Source organism: Tinamus guttatus, unplaced genomic scaffold, assembly GCF_059628265.1.
Source record: "Tinamus guttatus ecotype Peru unplaced genomic scaffold, ASM5962826v1 Tinamus_guttatus_pri_ptg000038l, whole genome shotgun sequence".
Lineage (NCBI taxonomy): Eukaryota > Metazoa > Chordata > Aves > Tinamiformes > Tinamidae > Tinamus > Tinamus guttatus.
This window is the reverse complement of record NW_028288572.1, coordinates 4,065,275-4,081,739: the sequence shown is the minus strand read 5'-3', so window position 1 is coordinate 4,081,739 and position 16,465 is coordinate 4,065,275. Positions and strand designations below refer to the sequence as shown.

Genomic DNA, 16,465 nt, shown 5'->3' with positions numbered 1-16,465 from the left:
ACATAGAGGTGCTAGAACAGCTCCATACTCTCAAATGCTGAACACTTACTTTCCTGACCAGATTCGCCCTCTCCTAAGTAGGCAGCATGTGGGTCAGGGTGCTTGTTCAGCACACCCATGGAGCTTCACTGACAAGGACCTCCTGAGCCACATGAGGACTCCTGCACTTCCACAAGCCAAGCTCTCATAACAGCTTTAAACAGAACTTCAGGATGCACAGGGAGGTTATGTGCAGCTTTCGGCACAGATAAGCCTGTATCCTTTCCAGTGCTGGTTCTTAACATAATGGACTGAGACTGTTTTTCCACATTTTTCCTTCTTGAACTAGAACAGCTAAGGATTAAGTTCTAAGAAAGGAAGATAACTTAAAAAAAGAGCTGGCACAGCAAGGCTAAATGACAAGAATCATTGGTCTGGATTAACGACAGTTAATCCAAAACAAAACAAAAACTAAACAAAACAAAAAGGTTTACACAATTTGATCTCACAAGTTAAAAATCTCTATATAGACAGAGTTCAGAAACCAAGCAAATTCACTCCAAGAATAGTAATGAAATACAGGTCACCTCTAATCATATTTAATCAAAATATTGCTGTATTCCCTATCGAAAACTTAATCTGGGATTCAGATTAATTTAGAAAAAGTGATCAGTCTGGACCCTGACAGAAATAATCTCACATGTTGTGCAGAGTCTTGCAGGAAGCCACACAGAGATGAGTAACTTATATCAAGATTTCAGAGAGTGGATCATTAGAAAGACAAGGGTGAAGCTGTAGTATTAATAAAAGCTAAAATTTTGCTATAAAAAAGCCACTGAAAGATTCCCAGTGAAAATAAGTGAAACCACCATCTCCCCTGTTTTCCAACAGAAAAAAAATGCTTAGTTTGTGCTCTATTTTATTACCTACTTGCACAGTACCAAATCAAAGATACATAAATGTTCAAATAATAAAAAAAAGATAAGATGTACTTTATCCCACGTACAACCATCTGCAGGTACAAGAACTAAATAAAAATGCAATAGCTTGCCTTATTCCTGCAAACTATACCTCCCTCTTTACACTCCCTCAATAAAATAAAGTTATCCGGTAAGCATCTCTTTCCCCAGCATGCACATTCTAACCTCAGAGAGGGGATTTCATCATCTATTTTTTTTCAAGGCAAGTGAGAGTTCATTGCTCTCTCCTAATTCAGTTCACCTCGACTCAGAGCACAGTGCATTGCCTGAGTTGCATCTTAACTTCCCAACCAAGAAACCAACATCAAGAAGATAATGTAGATGGGGGGCTAAAAGACTCACAAAGCCAACTCTTCAAAGCATAACAAATGAGGAAGGTAGGATACCACCATTTTACCCAACTGTATATTTTATGAATATTCCATCTGAGGATAAACATATGGAAGTTACTGTCCTGGATAAAAGTGATTGCTTAGCATCGTTACCACTCCACAGCCTTCAGCATCTCTTGAGAAACTTTAGTAGGATACATTAAGAGGGACGTACCCTTAAAAGAAAGGCATGCCCACTGCTAATGAAAGAAAATTAATTGGGGAAAGTGCATGCATGTGCACAGGGAGGGATATTTTGCTTTTACTAATGCTACACAAAAATCTCATGCAGCAAGAATAGAGCTGCCTGCATCTATTCACCTCTTTTCGATGAAACTTTCTCAGCGTCAGTTTGAAAAGGCCTCCTGCAATCCCCTTCACATCATTATGTAAAAATCCATTGAGCCCTGTCCCACAGTATTTTTCATGAGCAGTCAGTCATTTCTGATCACTTCTTTTTTTGATTTTTTTAATATCAATTCAGTTTCTCTTTTACCCAAATTGAAAAAGAAGAGCTTTACTTGCCTGAACATCAAAGTCTGGAAGAAGGCGAGTGATAGCCTGTGAATAGATCAAGACATTAATGTAAGTAACTTTTGAAGCTACAGAAATCTGCTTTTACATAAGCATTCAGGCTTGTGTGCTCTAAGCCACAAATACAAAAATTCACCTTAGAGCTTTTACCCACTTATCTTCACAGCAGATGTCAAAGCAGGAAAATACTGGCTTATAGACCAGCAAAATAAAGCACAAAACCTAGTACACCTTAAGTTATCGCTAAAGTTATTGGACAAGTCAGCACAGTAAACACTGAACTTTTTTCCATTGCTTATTCCAGCCACGAGACAGCTAACAGCCCACTTCAATCCTCCCTAGGATGGAAGGTCTCTTTGTTAGGGCATGCAAAGGGCACTTGAAACTCACTTACACAGCCATTACTGGAATTTGGTTATACAATGTGGAAGGTGGGAAAGATTTTATCCTGGGCAAAAACAGGCTTTGTTACGTTTGGGAAGCTGGCCAAATATAGAGAGGTCCATTCCAACCTGTGACTGGCCATCAGCATTACTGACAGCCTCCCACCACTATCCAGTATCTCTGCCGTCATCCTCCCCATTTCTGATAGTGTAAAATACTTCACAACTTCAACAGGAGAAACACCTTAAAACCACCTCCAACTAGTAAGAGACACAAAGCATGTGAACTGTCTTTCCATTAGAGTGGTTAAATATGAAGAGAAGAGCAATTTGGCCAAGCCTACACTTGCTGTGAAGCCAAAACCTGGAAAAGAAATACAGACCTAAAAAAGGCTAGCAACCTGTTGAGGAAGTTATGCAGTGCAAAAAGCCCACGTAAATTAAGGACAGAAGACACCCAAAGCACAACTGCTGTCTTAGATGATGAACTTACAGCACTGGAGTACAACTTGCAGTTACGAGCAGCGATCTTCATGTAAGTAGGCAATGGCTTGTACATTTAAAGAGCTGACTCAGCTTTGTGGAAGTCAGTTTGCAAAGTCTTGGCACAAGATGAGAGTTCACTCTGTACAAGCTACATTTTTAACCTTGAGCAACTTGCTGGATTTTAATCTTACCGCACTGTTGATCTCTAGTTGTACTTTTCTTAAAAAAAGATGTGGTCTGTTCTAGTGCGGTCTAAAGTTGAACATAATATAAGTGGATGTGACAGCTACTAGACATCCATGTAGATATCCTATGACTAAATTTGCACCACTGTTCAGTAAAAAAGACCCACCTATACACAAAAAACTTATGTACAATAGGCCAAGATGTGATTTCAGGTTGTGTCACCCACTCAACACCAGCTTCTCCTAATTTTAGTATGTGCTGAGTATCTTTCAGGGTAATCGTTTTTTCATTTTCTCAAAATACATAAAACTCATTTACTCCATGGTAAGAATGATCACGCGGAGTGACTGTGTGCCAATTTCTATGTATAAACAAATCTTAAGGTAGCATCATTAAATAAAAGCATACAGAGTTTGTTGTGAAGATGCAGCTTCTCATCTACATGCTGTAGAAACCCCGAAAGTTCTTCAATGTTAAGATATTTCTTTGAAGAACTTTGAAGCAAAGACATTTCAGTAACTATGGCACTTCTGCTTAATACCTGCTTCACTTTGCAACTACTAAACAATATTGGCATTAAAAAGGGGATCTTAGTTTGAGTGCTGCTTTTACTGCTATCCAAACAAGCTCTGCTTTTATGCAATGTCCTTGGCAAAGGAACTGTGTTTAAAGTTTGTCCAGCCATTTCACTGCAGTCTTAAGTGGAAATGATTTTCTGAAGTGTTTATGCAACAGAGGTAGGGGATAAAAGAGAAAGGAGCAGATAGAGCAATGAATAGTTCTAGTATGAAGGAAAAAAAAAGTAGATTCATTATTGTCAAGAGTTACAAACACTGTGAAGAAAAATCTAATTTTTGATTCAAGGGAAAAGCCGATGGGTCCATTCATGTACTGCAGTTAAGTATTTGCCAAGAACACACTGAAGCACAGAGCACTATTATCATGGAGCAAGGTCAGACAGGCACTGAACTCAGACACTGTGGGCAGAGAATTGCTGAAAATTGCGGATGAAAGAAAGAAAATGAGAAAAAGAAAAAGAAACACAGCACATTTAAGTAAAAAGGCGTAAGATATGCTGCAGCCTACGAGGCATGCCTACAGCTTGTGTACACACAGCTGGCTGCAGTCCTGAGAACAGTTTTGCCATGGTAAGGCAGAGCTCAGGGCAGCTAAGGAGATGGGATGGTCACGCTCAGACCTCAGCACAGAGGCATGAAGGCTCTCTGCATAGTTGTGCCTCCATTACAGGTTCCTGTAAAGCAAAGTTTGTAACCCTACATTAGTTAGTTTACAGATATAGAAGATCTACATGGAGTGTCTAATTGGAACCATCCAAAATAGCTAGAACTGCCATTATTCAAAAAAATGAAAAAAGGAAAAAAAATCTAAAAATTGTCACCACTAAATGAATATTCAAAGAACAAAATCAAAGACTGAGGCAGAACAGAGAATTAATAAGGCTCAATTTTGCCTTACTTTCAAAAAAGGAAGTTGCCCTTCTGCTGTCTCCATTTTCTCACACATGTTTTGCTAGAGTTAATCTACATATAAGTGCAGTTCCAACAATAACCTGGAAATAAAAAGCTTTAAAAACTCACCTCCTCCTTTTCCACAAGAGGTTTCACCTCTGCAAGGTGAGCATCCTGGTACTCTGCTGACATGGTCAGTAGCTGGTATCTGCAAAGATGGAAAAAAGCATTTATTCTCAACTTGTGTCAAAAATGGGAAGAAATAAAGCTCCCCCCAATGACCCACTGTCTCGAAATATAATTTAGAAGATTTTTATATGAATGTTATAAATCTCTTGGAGGAATCTCTTCACTTATGTGCATGCAAAATGGACTTGATTTTGCCTATTAAAAACTTTCGGCTTGAGCACACAAAATCCCAACACAGCTGCACCACGTTAACTGCACACACCTCCCATTCTATCCTCCACCTCCAGTCTGGAGGGACGATGCTTATTTGTCCTTAACATTTGACTATTTAAACTCAGCTGGTGTTACAACAACCTTTATGAAGGCCGACATTAACTTAAGCACTTCAGCACTTTTCTGCCAAAACACTTCCTACATCCCCAACACTAGTTTTCTGTCAAGACAAACGGTGCAGCAGACCCTCCTGCAGATCCGTGGGACCCTTCTGCCTGTCCAGTGGGAGTTTGCAGCTCAGTGAACCATTCTCCCCAAATCGGGAGTTGCAGAACTGCACGTTTTCATTCTCACAGCAGAGGACAAGGTGCATGAGGCAGAGGGCTGCTCCCTGAGAGGTTCTGCAGAACAGCTACTGAGCCTATTCCAACAGCAAGATGAGCAACATGAAAAGTCAAAGCAGGTTGAAAACACCTGCTGGAGAAGTCCGTGTCATACTGTCATGCATTTGGGGCAAAACTGGAATTCCATTGACTACATCATGATAAAATGCATTAGTTCAGTTATTTCTTGGGAAAAATCTTAGAATTGTCTCAACTGAAGCATGTCAGCATGTTCACAATGAAAAACAAAAAGGCTGCAACGTTTAGCACTTACTAAGCACAATCACAAAGAAACATTTTAATCATAGGCAGTTTTTCTGAACAGGGGAAACAATAAGCATAAAAATACGAAACAATATTTTTAAAAAAGAAAAAAAAAATCATTTTTTAAACCACAGTTTCTAAACCACAGTTTCCTGCCTCCTGATTTAAATCAATACTCCCAGCCTACCACCAATAACCTCATGATCAAGTCAGGGGCAGCCGTGGTATTTGGACTCAGCCCTACGGGTTCACTTGATGCATTTTTGGCTGGACAAAGTCATGCAAGTGAGAACGTTTGTAAGACGTCAGGATGCCGCAGGAAGCTATGAAGTGGTGGGCACTGATGAAGAGAGCTAACGTTGAACATCCTCTACAGAGGTGCCGCATGCGAAAGCTGTTTCGGAAAGTTTATTATGAGCTATGCAACCAGATGGATTTTTTTTTCTGGCAAATATTTATACTAGGAATTTTAAGCTTAGTGAAACGTTTCATGAATATTTAACCCTGCCACTTGAGATGCGTGATAGTAACAAACTGTCCCCAACCAAGTAATTTATAATCCAAATTTATTACAGAGCACCGGAACTATTTAAAAAGCCAGAAAAGTCAAGACAGTTAATTCCCCATCAGTCACTCTGATGCACCCTTTTACTTCAAGTTTTCCAGAAAGTTTAGCCTGTTCAAGACTTTTGGTCAAGCTTGCCAAAGATGACAGTGGCATTTTAGGAATAGTTTCACATACCCTTAGAATTACAGCCATCTCTAATCCGCTATTCTACAGTGAGCTATTGTATACAGCAGAAGGGGCAAACAAGTGCTGCAGCAATATTTCAAGCTTGAGAATGTTTCCATGCAGATGCCGCTAACTCAAGAGGTTCTTTTTGTACAGCAGCAGATTCTGCCAAGACAGAAAAAGCACCTTAATGCCTCCTGCATTTTACAATGTTGGCCAGAAGCAAACAAGGTTTTTGCATATTTTGTCTACAGAGGAGGAGAGGATGAAGCTGGACTGCCCACAGTTTTCCAGGCAAAAGCAACTGGGGGATCAATGCCACCACTTGTGTTTGTGGAATAAAAGTTGTTGATGTGGGACAGCATCAGATTTGCAGGGAGCCAGAACTTTGACCACAAACGATGCAAAAAGTGGCACCTAAAAGAACTGCACTGCTACCTTTTATGGCTCTAAAAACAAAACAACAACAACAACAAACACCCACCCCATTTTCATAATAGTTCAAGATTGTTGCTCGACATTTCCGAAAGCACCAGCACTAGACAGTGCTGACACAGAGACCACACTACTTCCACAAAGTCCTGCTGAACAAAAGCTCAGCGTGCAACAAGGGCTCACTTCTGGAGCCAAAACGGCTCTTTAAACCACATTATGCTCTCAGGTCAGGCATTTCCATGTTTTGGGTTTTCCTTTTCTCTGCTGGCAACACCTGAAACTTTCCCACCGACAAGCAACCCTGCTCACCAGGCATGACAACCTGCTGTTAGTTTGCCAGAGCTGGCGAATGCAGCCCTGGCATCTGGCCCTGCTGTAAGAAAAGATCCTATTTTTGGAAGTTGTTGGGGAAGCGGTTTTGTGTCATCCATACTCAGCATAAGTTTTATAGTATATAAATGGGTGCTTTTGTGTTTCCCTTTTATGTGGCACCATAGCTTGAAGCAGGACTGTCCTAAATAGATAACTGTTCGAGCACCAGTTTATACATATCTCAAATCCCTTGCCTCACAAAACTGTTCAAAATTCAAAGTTCACTTGTATTTGCAAGCACTTATGCAAAGTTGCCAACACTGAGAAAAACAATTTGGGGGTATTTTTCCTTCTCCATTTCACTTTGTCCACACAGCATGCTCAGAGACCCCAAGTTCTCCTTCCCAGGACCAGCTGCCTCCTCTGAGCAAGACCCCACCAACCTATGCTCATTTGTGAGCCACACAGGTAGGGTGAAGGTGTCTGCAACACTGGTCATTAAGGTCATTGAAAAAGGCTTTTCGGAATCAAGTCCAGCCCAAATCCACTGCTCCCAAACCATGAGTTTCCTAAAACAGGCCCAGGAACCATTTCACTGGCCCTGATTATTAGCAGTTCAGACTATATCCCAGGATATTCCCCGTGGGAATATAAGCAGGTGGAGGGGTGGGGCTCTGCAGTTTTATAATTCTGCAGCTGGTCAAAGCACTATCAAAACAAGCAGATTTGGGCGAGGAGAAATGGAGCTAAAATGCCTCCAGAGCTTTGCTGAAATAGATTGGTAGTGATTGCCGTAGGTCACAGGTCTGAACCAGCTGTGCATCGCTGGAGAGCAAATCAACAGCTCAGACCTCCACCAGCAAAGCAAAACAATGCCCCTCAAAAAACATATCTCACCTAAAAAGAAAGGAGTGGAGATCAATTAAAAACATGGGTGTGGTTATCCCAAGACATAGCTATGCTCTACTAGGCATACTCCCATTAAGAGCAGTTTACATTTCAGATAGTTCATAATAAACAGCACAAATTTAATCTTCTTATTTATGATTCATTGGAAAATTATTTCTTTTGCAGTTCATGCACAAGTATCAGCCTACTCCATTCCCTGGTTAAACTATGCTTTGTTGTACACATTCATATCTAGGAATGTCTTTAGGAGTCATGAGCTCCTTTGTGTAGTGGTTCTTTGCAACATAGTTCCATAAAATAAATCAAAAAGAAGTTTTAATATGAATGATTTTTCCACAGTTCTTCCCTCAAGGAACAAAAATCTCTCTTTTCAGTTAAGTATCAGCTTGATACTTAACTTAATGATCAGTTTTAGAAGCAAGTGTCAGGAGCCAGAGGAGCTGAAAATACTTGGGACTTGTTTCCCTTAGCCTCTGGTGACTTCCACATAATCTCAATTTGCAATTAAAAGTTAATAACCTAAAACCAAGGAAGCTTGGAATAAGCAAGCCTTAAATTGCCTCAAGTTTCAGACCAAAAGGATAAGGAACCAGTGTATTTCTAAACTAAGGAAAAGATCTGGGGAAACTGAAACTATTACAGTGTCTGCTGATGTTGAATATTTGGGGCTGGCATCCTGTGAGCCTCAGTGTAACAGTAAATCCCCATCCACAGATGTCACTCAGCCCACATAGCCTAGCAGAATGCAGGCATTTAACTTTTACATTTTACATTTAACTTTTGTTTCTCACCAATTTGCTTTCATTCCCTTTCAAACTCTTTTCCTCCCCCCAGCACTCATGCTTTTGTGAGTGCCATAGTCAAAAAACAAGAGCTTTGGCTGCTGCCTGCTTCAAAGCCAGAAACTAAGGACTTAAAGTTTTACCCATTTCTAAGGTTAGACTTTTGCAAGGTGAGCTGATAAGCAAGCTGAAATGTTTTGACCTTGAGCACTGTGCCAAAGAGCCAAATTAAGTCACAAGGAGACAACTTTGGGTCAAACACAGCCTTTAAACCAGCAAACTGTCAGACCAGGGACTAGTTACTCCTCATGTGTAGATATCTTCTGGCAGCTGTAGATCCATAGTAGCCTTAAAACAAGCTGCACTGGAAGTAACTCCTGTATCTATTCCACAGATGGTCGGAAACACTTGAGGGGACTGTTGCAACACAGTTTGCACAATACTTTCGCTGCGGGATGAGCTGAAGAATGTGCCTTAGAAAGTTTGGGTTCCTCCCCTGCTTCACAGCAGTAGAAATCTGGCTCACACTTGCCCTCTCCGCAGCAGTGTGAGCTGCTGTGTGTTCCTAATCTGCTGGGAAATGGGGAGCATGCAGCAGTCTGAGCTGGGCTTTTTACTTCAGCAGATGCCAATATTGCCAGGAGGGCCATGTTACAACTCCTGGAGGAAGAGATGACAAACCCTGGCAAAGTTCTGAAATTCATGTTTCTTCAGCATCTGGTATCTGAAAGTACTTCCAGTCACACTTCCATGAAACAGAAGTTTCCAGTGGTCAGAAGTTTCTTTAAGGAGCTTAAAAAACAGGGCTTGCACAGTCCTTTCTGGCCACAGAACTATGAACCCAACCTGCTTCCCCAAGCAGCAGTTTTCAGCTGACAGGATTGTGAGCAGTTCTTGCTCAGGGCAATGGCCTGGCACAGCACATGGGCCAGGGGAACCCACCGCTTGCATGGGAAGAAGCCAACATCTCACTGGCAACCTCAGTTGATTTAGAAACACTTTGTGCTCATTTGCTCCAGTGCCAATATTGTCCTTTAACTGTAAAGGACTCCACACTGTGGGTGGCAGTGCCGCAGGGTGGAAAGACAGAACAAGAGTCATCAGTTGCCTTCCCAGGCTTTGTTTTCTTGCATGACCAAGCCAAACCATCTCCTTTCCCTCCCCAAACATCCTCCTTAAGGTTATTTGCATCTGTCTCACTCTTTCCTGAATTGTCAGGCAAAACTAAAGGTCTTTGCTTAAGTAAAGACTGAAGGCAATGCCTTGCTATGGACACTCACACCTCCTCTGCTTCTGGGTGTTAGGCAGAACACTGGGAGCAGAATGAAGTGAACACTGCCAAAACTCACTAGGCATTTCATAACATGGAAGAGATGTTTTTGCCACAAAAGATTGCAGTCTAAAGAGACTAGAAACAAGCTATTGTTCCTACAGCTCACCAGTGTCAGGCCATGCTTCCCACCCCCTCCTATTTGCAATCTGCCATGGCTTAATAGTTCATAGCTTCTGCCCAGCTGCAACTACTTCAAAAAGTGGGTGGTTCCTGCAAGTTGGAGGCAAAAGCATACTGAGATTATTCCAGAAGGAACAGGCTTGTAGTACACTCAGAAATGAAGAATGTCACTTGGCTGTAAGTACATAGTGGTTTCTTTTCGTGTGTTTTACATTTTCATGTGCATATTGCAAAGTTAAGTACTCAAATTGCAAAGCATCACAGCCAAGGCTGATGGTGTGTCTTTATATTTGTTTATTAGGTCATACTATACAGATTATAGCTTCTGAGCTCAAACATTACTTGTCCTACCACCTATTAAAATTTCTTGCTCATTGCTACTACAAGTTCTCTTTTAAAAAACCCTTGTCAGCATGTCTGGACTGACATTTTCCATGACAAGTGTGTAAGTTTGTCTGTTTTCAAGAATGAAAATAAAATTTATTGATGCTAATTTGCTCCTGTGAGCTCCCAGTCCCCTCTTCTGCAAAGAGCTCTAAAACTCTTGATTTTAATCAGGACTCCAAACTTGGCACAAGTGGCTAAATTGCCAAGGTCACACCTTTCATTTTCCTTTAGAAAATCCCATTATAAAGTCTGCCAAGTTTAAACATTTGCTCAAGCTGAAATACTCAAGACTAGATTTAGTCATGGCCTTCTATTGCCTGCAAGTCTTAGCACCTTGAGGCACGTTATGATATTCGCAGGTGCTGAGCGCACTCTGGCACAGAAGGAGGGTCTGGTGAATGAGTGCCTAAGTTAAGGCTACCCAGGGCCACAATATTCCTTGCTTCTCAAAATAAGGCTTTCAGATTCCTTCAGGATGGACAACAAGCAGGTTGGCAGCCTTGGATGACTTTTCAAAGTCTAAAACCCCCATACTCCAGGTCAGCGCACATTACATCAAGTAGAATACTTCAAAAGTTTCAAGTTCTCTTTCAAGACTTCATACACAAAAGGGCTTAGAATTATCCATGCCTAGCTTGCTATTTAATATTGGGATTTTCTACACAATTTCATAAAATGCAGTATGCACTACCTAAGGAAATATGAGATGCTGTTAAATTACATCACCTATGGGAGAAAAAAGAAAGTATTTTGAATTTGCCAGAGTATAAAGCATCATTATAAAACCGCACTGCCTCCATTTCACATTATAAGAATGCAACCCAGCACATTGTGATTTTACCCAAGGATGCAAACACATCCTAAGACCTACCAGGCACAAAATGCTTAGAGCACTCTGCAACAGTAACAGCAGGAAAATGACATCATCACTTGACAATATGCACAGGAACATCCTGAAGGAAGCAAACTTGTGACCTGCAGCAAGAGCAATCCTTCCTTCCTCCACTACTGCCTTTCCTGTCTGGATGTCTGCATGCTCTCCAAGCAAAGAAATTCCTCTTTATCAGTCTTTTAACTTATCCATTACACCTTCTGCCTGTCATTAAATACCTTCATATGTGTAGGCACAGTGTGGCTCTGCTGCACTGAACACCAGCGCCTCCTCCCACAGGATCTCCCTCCAAGGCATTATAGATTAAAATCCTTATCACTCGATATTTTACTTCCTTAAAAATCAGAATTTTTGTAAAGGTATAAAAGGTGACCCCATAAGAATGGTGAAAAGATTTGTCTGAAAGTCAGGTAGGTTTTTATGGTGTACTAATGGCCTGATTCTTTCTACTAATCTTTGTATCATCCATACAGTGCTAGCAGGCTGCCCATACACATCCGTGGTAGAAAAGCAGCTGAAAGAGCTATACTTTTGAAGCTGTACTTAGTTCAGACAGGAAGTAGACCGTCCAAGGCTTGGAAAAGCAGCAAATATCCAATTTTAAAACAGGGCTCAAAAAGGAAGATCTGCATCAACCAAATTCCAGCTTGTAAAGAGGAAACAAAACTGACTGATAGATGAAAGAGCTGCATAAAAACTGTGGCAATTAACTGAAAGGAAGCAGCGCAAACCCCAAAAGAAACATAGGAAACCTGATCAGCCACACAAAATAAGAGCAGTAAAATCAGCATACATCCCTTGCACAAGCAGATGTAGCTGTGGAAAACTCTGCTGGTGGGGACAGTGCAGTGCTCCCCTCTATGGGGACACTGTCCCGTTAGACTCCATGCCACTGAGCATCATGCAAGGACAACATGCTCGAGCCAAGTATGGAACTAAACAGGCCTGATCCTGCACCAGCCCCTTAGCTGGCACTAAATCAATCTCCTCCTTTCCCTAACATAGGAGCTGGCACGCTTGAGTTTGAAACACAGGCAACGGCAATCTCAATCCTCTGAGCACCTGCTGCTCCTCATTAAATGGCAAATAATGGCACCGATTCTTAGCAGCTCTGAGTACTGAGATAAATTATACCGTCATCATGCTTTAGTGATACACGATCGCTGTATTCAGGAGCAGCTTTGAATGGTTTCTTACTGCTACTCTAACTCTGCAGCCAAAGGAATTAGCAGTCGGATTACCTCCTGCTGGCTGGCCCTGCCAAAGTTACCCAGAGTGCTGGAAGCGACAGATAAAAAAAACACTCCACCATTTGAGAGAAATATCAGGTTCAATAGCCATTATACTCATGGCCATTGATTTCCAAGAGGCTTAACCCAGATGTTAGGCAACTGTACCAACATACAAAATCTGAAAATGGTGTTGCCTTCTTTTAAGCCACCAGTGAAGTTACAGAGTATTTCCCATGACTTTCCAGTGCTTAAAAGTAATTTATTTGTAACTTATGAGGCTGAGATTTGTACAGACAGTCCAAAGATACCATTTCCCTGATCTACCAAAGGCTAGAGATAGTCTAGGAAGTTCTTCAGCAAGAAGGCTGAAGAGACATTTGAGTACTAGGTACACTTAAAAATGGATACCTAGAAGGTGAAGTGCAGTCTGTATAGGCTATCTCCTTACTTGGTTGAAACAAGGCTACAGTCAAGAAAGCAGGCACCTCAACCCTTTCTGAAATATTTAGGTACTGTACACAATATGCAAGTTACATGGAAAGAAGAAAAGCTGTTGGTGAGAAAGTAGTCTCTGCTCCTAAGAATCAGCATGTAATGATTATTAAGATCAAGTAGTGGCTGCATTAATGAGCGTCTCCTGGTTTCTGCAGGCTTTTTTTTTTTTTTTTTTTTAAGTTGCTAAACCTGACCAACCAGAGAGACTCAGCGGTGCAGCATACAGCTCTGTCCTAGGACTGAACTGATCCAGGCCGCTGGTTTGCCAGGTTGTGCTCTCCCTGCTAGTAAAAGGGTTTGTGCTACTCCAAGCTTCCAGCTGTATGTATGCTGAAAACATAGTTGATCTACCATAATTAGAATTCTTATTTTTGAGAATTTCAGTTTCTGGTCGTATTTCTGAGAAACTTCCACCAGTTCTGTATCTTTTCTTTCGCTTTGTCTATTTAGGCAATAAAATCAGGTAGTGTCCGATTTCCTACACATTCAGCACTTAGTGCAACAGGTTCACAGGTTTTTAATAAGGTTAAGTGTAAAAACGGTATTTTCTATGGAAAGCTGGAAGTCTGAAGAAATCCTTTAATTTGGTGAACAGAAGCTATTTTAATTACTCTTAATCAAACCAAGCCAATCATTTAGGTTTATGAATCCAAGACTGAGAATTTATCACATCCGCTCATCATTATTCTATCTGAATTGCCAGAACAGACAGGAGTTATTCAACTGCCTTATAACTACTTTTGGGGACCAGGCTCCCATGCCATACTGTCTCCCAAGATGCACTGTGATTTCTCGTTTAACTGTCATAATGCAATAAGGCATATTCAAAGAACACAATATCTGCCCACTGGAATAAAGAAAATTGGGAAATCCTGCTGTTCTTACTGAGCTTCCATTTAATCTACCCAAATGATCTGTCACGGTTCTAGCATTCCTTTTGCTTTTGGCAAGAACAAAAAAGCCATTGTCCGACCCAGAAACAGCAGCGCTGGAGGAGTCTGCTTGTCGGTGGTGCTGGTGCCAGCTCCCATGCAGCAGCGCTCTCTCAGCAGGAGCACGCACAGCACTTCATCTACAGTCAAATCCCGCAGGACCGTGACGCTTCTAACATCTCTATCCTGTGGTCACCTTGGGTGACGCGGCCAGCAAATACAAAGACGACAATCAGTGCATAAAACTTTTTGAGTAAGGTGAGGTGAAAAACCTCACTCACCAGGACCCTCCAGATGCTTCTCCACCAGTTTGGTTTGAGGCCAACCACTTTGTAGTGTGCTCAAGGGAATGAATTCATCTCCTGGCTCACATGCTTCTTATAGAAATTTTGGTTCAAAGTTGTCAAGAGTCCAGTCTGTCCAGGTATGTGTTGTACTGCACTGCAAGGAACACTGACTGAGAAGTTGTGGCCTCCAACTCCCCAGACCCTCATCCCATGCAATCTGTTCCATTTGTGCTACAAAACACCAGGTACACAAACCATACACATCCTACGTAGTGTCTCATTACAACATTAAAAACTGGTTTCATTATATCAGTATTTTCCAGAAATCTCTGCATGTCAGAACACAAATGTTATGTTCTCCTGAACATAAATCACCTCTGCAAGGGCAGAGAACTTATTACTGCTCAAGGGACTGTGCAGTCTTTTAAGAAGTACTGTTTTTGCTGCACCAGCTCCTCAGTTTCTGCCTATCATCTGCAGTCACAAAATGCTAGCTGTTGCTCTCACTGTGTTAGACTACAGATAAGTTAAAAGAGCACAATACTTTTAAAAACCTACTCCCAGCACTAAGTTCAACAGGCCATCAACTTAATGCCACTCACTGAAGTTCTGCAGCAAGTTATTCCCATGATAAGCCTCAAATTGTCAGGACTAAAATAAATAACACAGACTTTTCCCATGTTTATTTGAAGCATTTGACAGCTCCTGTTTACAGAATATGTCCCGTGTTTGCTCTGAATAGTTGGTTTTCTGCAGCTTTTTGACAGTTGTGCCGACCTCCACCCTCCCCCCCCCAAAATAAAAAGAAAAACACCACAGATCAAAATCCGTAAGAGGTCGAACACTGCAACAACTACCAGCAAACTTGTCCCATGCTCCTATTACTACATTTTCTATGTTCAAAATATCAAAACACAATTCCTATTAGACAGCTCAGGAGGAAAAAAAAAAGATTGAATAGCATAGTAATAGTAAGTAGAGATAGTAAGTATTTATCTGGAGCCATAGAGGAGTCTTCTTCTGGAGAAGTGCAAAAGCAGGCTACATGGGCCACCTAAAACAGTGGGCAAAACAGTGGAGAATGCAGTTTTCAAGTGTTTCGTAGGCAATCAGTAATGCAACGGAAACGCTAACCAAAACATCCTCAGTGGCAGAAGTCAAGTGACACGTTAGGTCACCAGCTGCGGGCCGCGAATGGCACCGCTCTGCAAACACCCGAATCCGAGCCGCCCCGGGGCTGCCTACCGAGAAACCGCGGGTCTCGCCACGCACGGACACCACGGTCCCACCAAGGGGAGCGGACACATCGCGAGCGGCAAAGCCCGAGCAGAGCTGCGAAAGCGGGACACCACAAGTGCCAGGAGCTCGGTGTCGTCAGTAAAAGTCTCGGCACTGCTTTTAGAGCTTATTTTCTCCCGGCCGTGTGCAACAGGAGGGGGACCGATGCACGGAAGCGGCACCACCTCGCCAGCAAACACCACCTCCTGCCTTTCCCGCCGCCTCCCCGGACAGAGAAAAAGGGAAAAATAAATACATTAAAATATGTATAATTTAAAAAATAAGGAGGGGAGGAGAGAGAAGGATGCTCAGGGACCTCTTCCTGCCCACTCTAAGCGCAGCGAGACTCGGGGCATGGAGGGAGCCCGCAGCATAGGTTTTGCCTTACCCGCCGCGGGAGCCGCTCTCCGTGCGTCGCTGCCACCGCGCTCCTACCGGAGCCGCCCTGCCCCGAGCAGCGCATTTATAGCCCGCGCCCCGCCCGCCGGGCGGCGCTGCCCGCCGCGGCCGCCGCCCCGCTGCCCCGCGGCGGCGCCGCGCCCGCGCCGCCACCCGATCCGCGCTCCGGCTGCCCCGCCGCGCCGCGTCGGAGCAGAGCACATGGCCGCGGCCGCCCGGGCCGCCCCGTCGGCATCGCCCCCTGAGCAGGCTGCGGAGCACCGAGTGCCGGAGCCGCCGAGAACCCGGGAAGAGGGCGGCGTCACACCCTTAGGCGAGAAAGGGCGAGTGTAGGCAAGTGGCTGGCCAGAGGACCCCGCGAGCAGCGATGATGGGGAAATTGGTGGTCAAAACCGAGGGGATGTGCGTGCTGCTATGTCACGCTGTGTTTACCAGATCCTGAACTGCAATATCCTGTACTCACTGGGGAACGTGACTGCTAGAAACAAACTCCAGTTTCAGT

At 42.8% G+C, this 16,465-nt stretch overlaps 1 protein-coding gene across 1 annotated transcript in view; it reads right to left on the bottom strand.

Moving 5' to 3' along the window:
- Positions 1-15,990, bottom strand: part of NDRG1 (N-myc downstream regulated 1) — a 37,268-nt gene extending 21,278 nt beyond the window's left edge. The window contains exons 1-3 of the mRNA XM_088535120.1: positions 15,953-15,990; positions 4,518-4,596; positions 1,856-1,891 (exon numbers count right to left, since the gene is read on the bottom strand). Of these exons, the coding sequence (XP_088391246.1) occupies positions 1,856-1,891; positions 4,518-4,580 (99 nt within the window). The 5' untranslated portion in view covers positions 4,581-4,596; positions 15,953-15,990. The remainder of the gene's footprint in view (positions 1-1,855; positions 1,892-4,517; positions 4,597-15,952) is intronic.
- Positions 15,991-16,465: the final 475 nt, after the last annotated feature.